Source organism: Rhinichthys klamathensis, unplaced genomic scaffold (genome assembly GCF_029890125.1).
Source record: "Rhinichthys klamathensis goyatoka isolate OS25496 unplaced genomic scaffold, OSU_Roscu_1.1 h1tg000127l_1, whole genome shotgun sequence".
Lineage (NCBI taxonomy): Eukaryota > Metazoa > Chordata > Actinopteri > Cypriniformes > Leuciscidae > Rhinichthys > Rhinichthys klamathensis.
In genome coordinates, this window is record NW_026606664.1 from 3,786,638 (window position 1) to 3,800,402 (window position 13,765).

A 13,765-nucleotide genomic window follows, 5' to 3' on the forward strand; every position below is an offset into this window, starting at 1 on the left:
CAAAATAATTGTGGACTAAACAAATGAACAGTTAAAAAAAAACACCATTACATAATTCCTTAGATACTCAGCAATTCAGTATTTCGATTAATATCCATGCCAAAGTTCATTAATTTTTTTTATCTAAAAGGGGTTTGACTAATGTAGTGCTTTGTAATTATATCCGTATGTGAAATATTTAAGACAAAATGGACTGTTGTGCAATGACGAACTTGCATAACTCAAGCATGGCGAAATAAAACACAAGGTGACTTGGTGACTGTGTGACTTTAAGAACAAAGAACTGTGGGTAAGGTGGCTGAGAACCTCGTATTGTAAATCTAAACCGCCATTCTCCCTGTCCAGTTCTTCTTTTTACATTCAAAGGTAAAAAAACAAACAAGATGTCAATTGATGTAACAAGTCAGCACTTAAATCTGACATATTACAAAACATAAAAAACACAAAAACAAATTTCCTTTTCCACCAATTCTCATGGTCATGTTGTATTCCAGAGGAATTAAAATGTCCATTCACTCAAAAGTTTTCTTTTTTTTCTTTTGGCAATTTTATTAAGCTCACCTTTTCTCATTTTCACTATTCTTTTTTTTTTTTTTTACATTCCTTGTCCTATCCCAAATTTCCTGACCCAGATCCCAAAGTTCGATTTAGCGTCTCCATTATCGCCTGAGCAGTAGACTCGCGAGTAACAGAAACAGTAAGATGACGGAGGGTTGAATCTGGTTTCCGGATCCTTTGACTCTTTTGTTTTCAGGATTATAGGCATAGAGTTTGGGCCTGTCCGTCTTCGGCCCAAAAACCGGAGGTCTACCTCGGATGCACAGGTGGTCCGCACACATGCCGCTTCCTGAACCACTGAAATCATCACCTAGAAGCACATTACGGGAAAAACATGATAATTACTCTAGTGTAAAACAGGTCACAGAAGTAATGGTTGCTTTGCAATACTAATTAACATGAAATTGCGGAATACTTAAGCAGACAAAATCGTGGCAAATTTTGCATCATTGGGCCTCATTCATGTAAAAATAATAGAACAAACTGAACTAGGGAATTGAATAAATTCAATTGATGCTGAATGATTTACACAAATTTGATCTCATGTTCAGGTTGCATGAAGCCCACTGTATGATTATCATTCACAATGCAGTGTAGTTAGGGTAACCGGTTATTTAACCTATTTGACTCGCTCCGAGCTGGATTACTAGGGCATGGATGCTAAAGACCTCAGTCTCTAGCGTCAGTCGCTAGTGAGGCCAGGGGAGTGAGGTTTTACTCTCACATCTCTTACTAGCTTGCCTCCAATACACTCACCCCCATCCGGGTCACGGCACCAAATTTAACCTCTCTGGTTCTACTCACCCTGCTCCCAGCGGGATTCAAACCGGCGTTTCCGGCATGGGAGGCGGGCGTGCTAACAAGGACGCTTAAGATCGCAGCCTCTAGTGTCAGTTCGCTAATGCACCTCATGACGCCAGGTGAGTGATGTTTACACAGCTCTTATTTTAGCACTTTAGCATGTTTAGCTACATACTTGTGTCTTGGAAATCCACGTCGTTGCCGCTGAGGGCATTTTTCAGGCGGTTAGACATGATCTTCAGCAGCATGATCTGTTGACGAATAGTCCTGTCAGGCTTGGTGATGTCGATCTCCACCTCTGGGTTATTAATCTGATTGGCCAGCCCATCACCCATGACCTCTGGGAGGTAACTGCAGAAAAATCAATTTTCCAGAACCATTTCAATCACGCACATTATGTTAATGGCTCTTGTATTACATTTTTGACTATTTATGGTCTTAAACTGAAATAAAAAAACAGTTTTGCACATCAGTAATACAAACTAGATTACAACGTGTCATGCTAGTGTGGCTCTTGAGTGAGCAAAACCTGCTGCTACAATACTAAGTGGTTTTTGGTGCACTTATTTAAGCGTTCTGATTTTAGCATGTGACTAAAGAGTTTAAGTGTTTTTTAATGCATTGCTATGTTCCTAGAGTGTTCAGAGATGTTGCTATGTGATGTTTTGAGCTGTTTTTAGTATGTTGCTATGGTTTTCTGAGGGATCTGCTATGTGGTTGCTACAGTGTTTTTTAGCTTTATGTCCCCAAGTCTCTATGATATTCTAGTTTTTAGATTTGACTCAAGTCCCTTCTTTTTCTGTACATGAACCATAATTATGAGTAATAGTAATAGGGATGCTTGTGTTAGCAAACAAACACCACTAATCACATACCAGTATGCATTAATTACCCTCAGGAGATTGCAAATTTGCTTATACGAAGCTGATAGGTATTAGTGATGACTAAAAATAAAGCTTGTTTGGCTCTACCTACTTAAATCCTCTCAATTGAACGCACATCTAAACTGCATCCAATGATTAATCACTTCTGATGACTTTGGGCAATGGGAGTTCAGTTCTGTGGCAGTGATAGCTAAACAATCAATTTAACGACTTTGGCCGCAAAAACAGGGAGGGATGCAGTTTTCAGAAGTCCGCCAGCACTGACCATGAGTAACGATCTATAAATTCATAATGTGCGTTCATCCTAATAGTCATCCATCAAAACCCTGCACATCTATTTAGGCTTGAGAAGCATGTAAATTGATTGAATATACAATATAAAACGGCAAATTACATGTACTGACCAGCTGAATAGACACCTCTCTTTGTAGAATGAGAAGATTTTAGATATAATACCTGGCTTTGGTGATGCCATTCCAGCATTTATCAGCGCCGGTTGTGGATGCCGTTTTACCGCTGCACAGAGCCGAAGGGAGTTGGATCCAGTAAAATTGCATTTCCTTGAGTTTGCTGGACACGTCTGTGACCTGGGAATTACACACACACACTTAAATAACATTGTATAAATCTCATAAAAATTGGCCAGAAATTGATACTGCCACACATACACACACCTGCACCTCCAGTCTGGCTGCAGATTTGGGGCTGGGTTTGTATTCCAGGGCAGTAACTGTACTTCCTTTCTTCTTTGGCACCTCAGATATTGAGCTTGGTGTGCCTTCCTCACCACGGTCCCCACAGGTCTTGAAAACCTGAAACGCAACACAAACTAGCGTGTATATTTGTACAAATGGCCCTTACGTGATCAATAAATCTTTAAACTCATACCTCAAGTGCATTCAATCTAACCCACTCACACAAATTTAGAATAGATGCTTAATTCCAATGTCCTAACCTTGCTGGTATAGATCTCCATGTTCTCCTGCATGGCGAGAACTGCCTCTGAGATTCGCACGGGAATTGAATAGATCACCGTGTCCATACTGGGCTCGGCACCAAAACTGGAGGCCACCTGTAGCATGGTTTCTGATTGATTGAAAACAACAAAATGTGTGAACAAATGAGGTGAGATGCAACAAAAATAGAAATCAAGCAATCAACAAAAGAGTAAGAGTTCATTTGGTATAACATCTGCTTTACCTATAAGGCTCTGCCACTCAGTGTCTAGATCAGCCTGATTAGCCAGGCAGCCCTTCATGACGTTCTTGCAGTAGTTGATGCAAGGTTTGACCGATCCCAGACCTCGGCAATGAGGACAGTACACCAGCTTCATAATGGCACGATTGCACTCTGGGCTCAGAGGAACCTATGGGAATAGTCGCCATTAGTTGCCATGCACTTTAAAAAAAAAAAATGTTTTTTAAGAACAACATTCGGTTGAAGCCTTGGTGTTTATCAATGACCTAACAACACTTTGAGCAAGGCAATTAACCCAGTATTGCTTCAGGGGAACTGTTCCCATAATAAAAGCATGCAAGTCCTTTTAGTATCAGCTAAACAAGTTTGTTATTAGTAAATTGCACATGAACACTGTGCATCCCCTACGTCTACCCATACACATATTATCATATTATATCTTGCTGTGAGGTAGCTTGATTTCCTGAATGTTACAGAGCCTGCTTATTACCTGCATGTGGATTCAAGTCATCTACTGTATTTTGCAAGACAAACTTTAGAGTAATTTAAAGTCTTTTGGGAAAGCCAAGTGTGGAAGCCAGAGTAATCATGCTGTATATTAGCCGAAGGCAACTTAAGTTTAATCATTTTATGTCAACCATGTGTGAACCTGCCTCGCATGCTACTGATACAAATGCGAAAACAGCTATGACTAAACATTGTAATGTTTAATGCTAATCCATCTGAATGTGCCATGCAGTGGATCCAGTTTTTACATATGACAACATAAAATAACTTAAAGCCATTTCCAGAAGAGATTCAATATTCCCGAACTGATATATTTCCAACATCAGCAAGAATTTAGGTCTGCTTAGCAGGAATCTCCCGAGAGTTTGGCACCAGGAGACTAAATCCAATTCTATAAGAAATCCCTTAAAGAACAGAGTGGTACCATTGCGCCCTACATTCATTTGTCAAAGCAGCAGGGAGTTCTAGGGAAGGGTAGGGTAGCCACTAAGGACTTGGACTAAATTTCCTTGTGTTGGTTTGAGGCAAACATCTTCGGGAATGCTGCAGTGTAGCCATTTGTCCTGATGTCATGGATCCAATATTGATTAATTTGGGAGTATCTATTGATTGACATTCTAGGCAACTAGGTACTGCTCTCTTTAAGTGAAACCAGACCACCTACTGGGGGTATGGCATTCAATGGTATGCATGATTATTTTTTGTTCAGTTTTGCAGCACATTAAATCAAAGAACGACATATACGAGTTTAAGCCACATATAAAAAAAAAGTCTTCAGTGTCCTTGGACTATCTCAATTGTACAGTGTTACACCATGGAACAATGATTCACTGAAGATTGTTTCCCATTGCCGTAGAACTCTAATGTCAAATACACCTGTCTCTAGGAGAATACACACTTCTTTTCCAAAGCAACACCCTACCGCAGAACTCAAGGATATTATAATCAAATCTGAGGCAAAGGTCTTAAAAATACCAGTTATGACACATTAAATATACCTTGAAGCACTGTGATGTTTGTCATTATAATTGTGAGAAAATATGAAACAACTGTGCATCTGCAAAGAATTGAACTTTCTCCAGAACTGGGTGTCTGGACAAGAAGAGTTTTGCAAAGCTAAAGAGTTACGTTTCTATACAAAATAGATGGGAGAAACTACCATGAGGCAACAATAGCACTTCAAGAGCAGAAACACTTCATAAATCTGGCTAGTAAGGAAGGTGGAAGAAGGAAGTCTTTGTTATCACTTCTTTGCTGGTATTTGCCCAAAAGGCATGTCAAAGACTCAATGACTTGGAGGAGAATCCCTGGTCTGATGAGACCTTAACTGAACTATAAGACTTTGATGTGAAGCGCTATATTTGGTGCACACCTAACCCAAGAATTCACACTGGAATACTAAATATCAATGACAGTATGGTTTCTGGAGCAAAATATGATATGGTTTGCAAGAGCATTGAGAATGATTAGTAGACGACTCATCTTTCTACGGAACAAAGATGTTAAAGACATTTGGTGAGTCTTACAAATCAAGAACATTAGACCTCAATTCAGTTGAGGACTATTGAACTTACTCAACGTTTTTTGCTCCCAAATGGTTTTACCAAGAAGATGCCAAGAAGCGAATCTTCCTGCTTCAGAGATGTTAAATGCTGGTAGGAACTGGAAATACTGCTAAAGGTGTGCAAGTGTAAACTCTGTTTTTGTCATTTATTTTTAACTTATTTAGTAGAACGTTTGTTTTTAACTTTCATGCATGAATGCCGCCTGTCACCCTGAGAACCCTGGGATTAATTACTTTGCTCAAGGACATTATGGTCTTCTTGGCACATGGCATGCTTCTTGAGGGGATCAAACCTGCAACCTTCTGGTTAACAGCCCTGAGCCTACATCACACAATCCTACAAAAGAAAAATAAACCACTATACCTGAGACACCTTCCGTACAATCTCTCCAGCCACATTAAGGCCCTGGACAAATGCCCGAGCAGCGATGAATGCCCGCACCAGCTTGGCCTTCAGTTCACGTGGGGCATCTCCAAAAGGACGAAGGGTCTCTGTCTGCTTGGAGGCACACTCCAGGAAGTCGTCAGAGAGCAGCGAGGCGGTCTCAGGGTCAGACGCCTTCAAAAGGCGCTCCAGGAGCTTCATCCAGAACTCGTCCAAGATCTCCTCAAGGTTCAGGGCGGCACCACTGTAATATCGACGCAGGTCGGCGTAGAGGTCCCGGAACACTCCTGCATTAGGTCGGTACAACTCCCCCAGAGCGGCCACAAACGCCTCCTCCAACCACCGTTCAGAGCCATTTAGAAGTTCCAGAAAGTATGCTGCAATGACAAAAAAGGAAGTCACTTATCATAGAGTGAAACTAATAAAGAAATGCAATTGAGTCCACTGACTACTGTTCACCAATATTGTTGCAGATTTCAGTACAACAACATTAAAACACCATGACTTCTGAACATTTTACATAGCTTTTAATATAACAATATTCATTCAAAGCTGCAGTCCGTTTTTTGTGTTCAAAATTTACAAATTTATATAATAAGTGAGTACATCATGAATCTATTTTCCAAATGTACATTTTACATTGCAGATTTAATAATAGTATTTATTTGATGTATTTCATATTTTCACCATGTATGGTATAAAAGGTAAATATAAAAAATAAATTCATTTTTTTATTTTTATTATTTGGTTTGATTGTAGTGTTTATTCCATGAAAATAGAAATGTAAAATATTTAGGTTTCTTCTTGAACAAGCGCATGTTTTGCCTTTTAGGGGAATTTATAAGATGAAACACACACACATCATTAATTTCAATAACATGTACTATATGTTCAACATTCAGATAACTTAATAATTAATATAACTGGTTTATATGTATATATATTATGCGCGTATGATTGCTGCATTCCCATTATCTGATTAGGGTCATGAAACTGAACAGCTACTTCTAAATCTCTTTATCATCATTGGCGTCACTACAGTTTATCAAGCTTAAATGGTGCGCTGCTGTAAAAGGGCACCATAAAAACCCACTGTAATTGCCCTGCGAGGACCACTCGGTGTGAAAGCATATGAACTTTAGAGTTTTCCTTTTATCTAGGCTTACAATGACACAAACCAGGAGAGAATTTGGGCTTCAAAGTACTGCAACTGTTTAACCCTTCACATTCGTTAACCCCCGCAGATGGATAAACGAAAAATGTTAACTAAAAGCAGGTGAAGTTTCATAAACTACTGCTCTGGATAAGAAAGCTGTCCGTGACAGTACAAGTACAACTTAAAACCTCTAAATCTCATTTCCTTTGCGAGTTGCTGCAGTCGCTACTCTGTTCTTCCTCAACTTTACACTCTGGGTGGAGAAATGACACCTTAAACATTTGGATTATTTGAAAATCATTTTGCTAACATAGCCGCCCATACAGTGGAAAAACTGAGCAGGTGTGTTAGCAGCTGCAAACACAACGACCAACTGTAAGACTGAATACTTTTGATTGGTGGACTCACTGTCAAAGGTCCTGTATTGGGCATTTAGCGAGGCTTGAATGGAACGTCCTGCTTCCCTCACCAGGCCTTCGAACTCTCTGCGGCTTAGATTCGACAGCGTCTCCTCCATGGCACTGGTGCAGCAGGTGTAACCTTGCGGGCAGATGCGGAGATGCTCGCCTGCAGATGGAATAGAAAGATAATACGATTTAAGCAGCGGTTTTAACCTAGTTATAGCACCAGAGAAGCCAGTTACTCCAATAACATAATATCTATAGCCTATAGCTATCAAGCTCCATGAGATTTGAAATAAATGTTAAAGGGTTAGTTCACCCAAAAATGAAAATGATGTCATTAATGACTCACCCTCATGTCGTTCCAAGCCCGTAAGACCTCCGTTCATCTTCGGAACACAGTTTAAGATATTTTAGATTTAGTCCGAGAGCTTTCTGTCCCTCCATTGAAAATGTATGTACGGTATACTGTCCTTGTCCAGAAAGGAAATAAAGACATCATCAAAGTAGTCCATGTGACATCAGTGGGTTAGTTAGAATGTTTTGAAGCATCGAAAATACATTTTGGTCCAAAAATAACAAAAACTACGACTTTATTCAGCATTGTATTCTCTTCCGGTTCTGTTGTCAATCCGTGTTCAGTGACGCTGATGACGTAAGGCGCTGCTGACGTGTTCTGGTGCGCCCGAGCTTCGTTTACAGTCTGAGGGAGACGCACGCTGTAAACAAAACAATCTTCGCAAACATGTCTAAGGATTTCGACACAGAGGAAGACTTGCATTTTTTTGCCCAGCCATATTTATTTGAACCCGAATACACAGACGCACCAGATACACGTCAGCAGCGTCTTACGTCATCAGCGTCAATGCAGACTCGACAACAGAACCGGAAGAATACAATGCTGAAAAAAGTCTTAGTTTTTGTTATTTTTGGACCAAAATGTATTTTCGATGCATAAAAAAATTCTAACTAAACCCACTGATCTCACATGGACTACTTTGATGATGTCTTTATTTCCTTTCTGGACAAGGACAGTATATCGTACATTTTCAATAGAGGGACAGAAAGCTCTCGGACTAAATCTAAAATATCTTAAACTGTGTTCCGAAGATGAACGGAGGTCTTACGGGCTTGGAACGACATGAGGGTGAGTCATTAATGACATCATTTTCATTTTTGGGTGAACTAACCCTTTAAACATGATGTCAAACTTCCACAAAACAAATAGTCTACTTACTAAAGGGTAGCTTGACTGTAGTTTAACTCTTAGTAACTTTAGCTTAGCTGGCTAAGTTTTCAAAATAGCTTCCCCTGAACATCACTGAACACAGAGCAATGGGTCAATGAGATCCTCTAGAGAGCAAGAGCTGCTTGGACCCGGCTGACAGTTAGCAAACAACTTTCCCAGTTAAGCTTGTCTTGGGTCACGACTTAGGGAACTAGAGCGAGAGATGCTATCGCTACTATGCATTTTTTATGCTGCCTGACTGCAGCGAGAGTGAAAAATCACAGAGAAGCACAATTTGATGCATTCACCGTGGTAAGACTGTAGCTGAGGGGCTAAAATATTTGCTTTACAATATTATGGTCAACCTAAAAGAGTCATCCAATCAGATCTCTTGGTGTATCTGCGGTTTAGGACCAAGAAATGTTATTTGTGCATTATGTAGTTTAGCCTAGAGTGCAAGTCTTTTAGGCATTTTTTAATTTATAGAAATAAAAGGTATGGTAAGAAGACGACGTACAGGACCACTCAGATTATTTTACACAAGCCTTTGTCCAAGCATTGCTACTTTGAATCATTGACAATAAATTAATGTTTTTATAATGTGTCTGTCAATGTTGTTATTGTTAACTAAAGCCAATTTTTTTTTTTATTGAAAAAACACTGAAACAAAATTATATATACAGTCAAACCAAAAATTATTCAGACACCAGATGCAATTTTTGATATTTTTTTTAGTGGGTGCAGGACACTATAGTTCATTTACGTAAGTGAGGATAGCTAAATAAAGTAAACTGTCTGTGACATACAGTATAATAACCAAATATTCTTCATACAGTGGACTACCAGTAAAATGTATTAAAAAAAATTGAGACCAAAATGTATTCAGACACTTTGACCTGACCATGTTTTGCTTGCGTATTTTTTCTTTAATTGCTAATACAACCTTTTTACACCACAGACTGAACAAAATTAAGCATTGCTTGGTAATTGGTTGACCTAAAATGGTATGATCTAATTGTGGGCTAATTTAACAGCTGACAGATATTCAACCTAATTCCTTTCTAACAGAAGGATGGCCAAAAAAAACCCAAACTGATTTGATAACTCTGAATTCTTGTCATATTTTATAACTATTTTCTAAACTATAGCGACTAAACTGTGATAATGTGAGACATGTTGAAGGTGTCTGAATACATTTTGGTTTGACTGTATATATAATTATAAATATATATATATATATATAAAACACGGAAAACTTTGAAATGTTAAAGTACTAAAATTAGTACAAATAAAACATAAAACATAAAACAAATATAACTAAGTAAAAATCACATAACTAAAACTTAAATTAAAGTGAAAATAAATTATATAAAGAATAAAAGCTAAGGCAAATTATTAATTAATACTTTAATAATATATAAATAGTGAAATAACACGCATGGAAGTGTGTGTAGCTAGATAAAAAATAACACAATTGTACAAATAAAGTCTCTTATCGTCAGAGTCAGGCTCTCAGAGGCCAGGTTTCAAACGTGCTCAGCTGCATTATATCACATGCACGCATGTAATGAGCCTGTTTTGAAATGTTTACGCTTGTACATCAACAAGCGGCGAGATCCCAAGATCATATTCTGCATGTCGCTCTGCATTTTGTGGTGTTAAAGAGCCTTCAGTGTCATTATGCATCAAATCCCGGGCCCTTCATTGCAGTCCGTGAGCAGCACGGGAGTGTGGCCTGTATATCAATGTGTACTGACGAGGGACCACGCGACACAAGACAGATGAAGCTTTTCTTCCCGCTCTGGCACACAAAGGAAGAGTCTGCGCCGACAATGTGACCACACAACCATACATGTATGCACACTTACATTACAGCTGGGATCTTGCTTTGCACATTAACTAAACACATATGAAAAGAAACTAATATAGTGAGAAAGAAAAAACGACCTAAGCATGCTGGATAGATTACTGTATCTCACAATGCAACTGCATAGTTTTAGCACAATACTACAAATTTTCACATCTATGCTCGTTGAGAACATATTCTACACAACTACACATACGCAAATTAAACAGTGAAGTCCTGTACATTTACGTTCTTGCATTTCTGTGGCATTAGCAAGCTCCAGTACTCTAGGGGGCGATAGAGTTTTCTTTAAATGTCAGTCCCATTAACTGGATGATATTAGTCAGAACTATAAACATATCAACAGGTAACTATGGCTGAGTTTAACTCCACTTTTAGACATGAGTACGTCCCCTTGGGAGAATCCGCCATTTTGAAGTGCGTTTAACTTCGTCAAGTGGACAAGGGAAGTTTATTTTGACAGACCCTCGATTTTTACAGAGGGAGCGAGTCTACTCGATATGTACACTTCAGGCAGATTTATAGACCACAATGCAACACGATTGTGACGTTACAGCAGATCACGCTTAATTTACTCCCACTCAAGGGTATGATTTTGGAGTTATTTTAAAAATTAAAGATAAATATTGGTAAAAATTATTAGACATCTACTTTGGCTCTAGGGGCTCTGGATTCTCATCTTTGAGGACTATTTTGAGTGTTTAGGATTTTTTCTTTTACAAAGTACTACGGCTGCCCTGATGGAAATGTATAGCTCCTCCAAAAAAGTATTGTCCGGACCTCCACTGGGAAGGAAAGATATAGACCGTACCTCTTGGAATTAATTGAATACCCCCTGGTATACAGTGTATACTGCTTAGTAAGCATTCTTAGTATTGCATTCTGAACGTAGCCAGGAAGAGAGACTAACAGAGGCGGATCTTGTGTGTGCATGAGCAAACTGAATCTACCATAATTCCAGTTCAGATCAAGAGATGATGCATTTCTTTATGAATGCAAGACGTTCGCCAAGGCAATAAGTTAAAAATAAATCCAGAGGAATTATCTATTTTCTGTTCCGAATAAACATTGTTCGAGCCTCCTTGAGCCGTGCCAGTGCGTTGGATGAAAATCGACAGGCTGCCAAATGAACAAGACCCTTAATCAAAGCCTGACCGAGAATCACCTGTCAGCCGCCTCAGTCTGCCCTGAAAAATCAAAGGTTTCTTCAGACAGCCTAATTGTTAGAGATGGACAGCTAGACAAATAGTCGAGCAGGATGACAAACAGGCCTTGTGTAGTGTCAGATGAAGCAAATCCCTTCAAGTTAAACTGTTAGCAGGTAGCTTTCAACCCAACTGGCTCAATCCCTTCAGGGCCGGTGACTATTTAATCAAATGAATGCTCCATGCGGTGTAGTGCTGAGTGCCCTTTTTCCATTCTTTTCCCTTGCATGCCTCTTTGATATTTGCTTACATGCTGCAAAATACATCAGGGTATCAGCTTTTGAAAAGATCATTAAAAAGAATGAAGGGCTTTTGAACAAAGCACTGGGAAAAAAAACATTTCTCTGTGATAACAGTAGATGACCTGAAAAGAAAAATGTAAAAGTAACGTAGGTAGGCTAGTAGCATCTGCGTTCACATACTTAAAAAAAGTTTCTGGAAATGACCAGGAGGACAAAAAAAAAAAAAAGGTAAAAAATGATCATAGACCTACACCTACATTGAGAACACCCTAGAAACTGCATAGCAATATGTTGAATGATTTTTACGAGCCTGTTCTGTAGACCACATTCCAACAAGAAAATCTGCGCTAATTCATAAAGAAGCACTGATGTCGACACATCAGACTAAAACAGCCCCAGTGCCTTCTGGATTGGCTTCTGAAATTTGACTTGGACTGACTTCAGAAGAAAAAGACGGGCCTCGTTTTAAAAGTGAACAACCAAACAGTAAGAGGAAGTTCTTTTGAGGGATGTTCTTCAAGTTCATCTTCAAAGCCCCTGGCATACCAATGTGAATAGTTCTTTTATTTTCCCATCTCCGTCCTTTCCTTCTTTTCCTGGGAGAGGATTTGCGTGGACTCCTTTGAGATGAGAGCAAAGGCTGCCTCAGGCACCGGTTTACCAGAAGCAGGTGCGGGAGGATCTACAGGTGAGGCTGGTTGAGGTTTTAAATCCCTGCGCTGGCCAAAAAAACATGCTCATGTCCTCCGTGCCTCATTAACAGGGTGTCTCTGAGGAATGAGAAAGTGTTTGGTAAGCTTGCTTCCCAACCAAGCCCTTCTGGAAGACTTATAAACGCCACACCCGCGTGACCACACAAGTACCACATAGCACAACTCTCAGGAACAAGCTCAGCAAGCAGTAAAAGAATTTATGGAAACCCATTCAGAGGTTTATTTAAAGTACAAAAGTGGAACTCAAGCACTGACATATTGACTTATCTACAAATGACTCTTATTTTCTAAGAAGAGGTTTGCTTTTATGAAATTATATGAATGAGTAAAAAACAACAGCACAGAACTACTTTGAAGGAGTGACCGAGAATATCAGAGAAATAAGAATGTGCTTTGTTGAGTTAAAGGCAGGGTAGGTAAGTTTGAGAAACTAGCAGAAAACTGCAGGATTTTGAAAGTATCCAACAGAGAAACTCCCACCCCCTCCCTTCTGGGCTCCTTCCAAAGCCACGCCCCCCAAAACACATGAACACGAGCGGAGAGGAGCGCAGTGCATGGAGTGACATCACCTTTTTTTGCCTTGTTTGCCTGCGCTGACTGTATATGCAGGTACAGGTGGTACTGGGAATTTTGACTGCTCTTTCTCTGCCATAATTGTGAGACTTACTAGCTTCCGGCCGGTACGTGCCTCTCCTCTTTTGAAAAGAGCGAGTCAACAGGGCGCGCTCATGTGGGCAGCTCCTGTAGCAGCAGGGGTGGTTGCCATGGTAGCGAGGGAGAGTGACAGTCGCCCAGCCAATCATTGCATTCGTTCCGAATGGAAAGAGTAGCTGTGTTTATTGCAGCCCTGAGAGGACTACAGACACTCGATTTTTATACTCTCCTTTTCAGAGTACTTACATTTTAGACATGTATTGGTATATAAAGACAGTTTAAACAAATTTGGGAAAAAGTATTTTAGAAACAAACTGCCTACCATGCCTTTAAGCCCATGACAACCACTAAGAACACCTTAAAGACCCCATGAAATCAAAATGGACGTTTTTTTGGATTTTAG

The 13,765-nt window shown here is 39.6% G+C and overlaps 1 protein-coding gene across 1 annotated transcript in view; it reads right to left on the reverse strand.

Annotated features, from left to right (window-relative positions):
• Positions 1–562: 562 nt before the first annotated feature.
• The window catches only part of gpc1a (glypican 1a), a 33,425-nt gene continuing 20,222 nt past the window's right edge, over positions 563–13,765 (reverse strand). Inside the window, exons 2-9 of the mRNA XM_056256608.1 lie at positions 7,461–7,619; positions 5,876–6,273; positions 3,444–3,609; positions 3,199–3,329; positions 2,918–3,055; positions 2,700–2,830; positions 1,535–1,710; positions 563–868 (exon numbers count right to left, since the gene is read on the reverse strand). Coding sequence (XP_056112583.1) covers positions 660–868; positions 1,535–1,710; positions 2,700–2,830; positions 2,918–3,055; positions 3,199–3,329; positions 3,444–3,609; positions 5,876–6,273; positions 7,461–7,619 — 1,508 coding nt within the window. The 3' untranslated portion in view covers positions 563–659. The remainder of the gene's footprint in view (positions 869–1,534; positions 1,711–2,699; positions 2,831–2,917; positions 3,056–3,198; positions 3,330–3,443; positions 3,610–5,875; positions 6,274–7,460; positions 7,620–13,765) is intronic.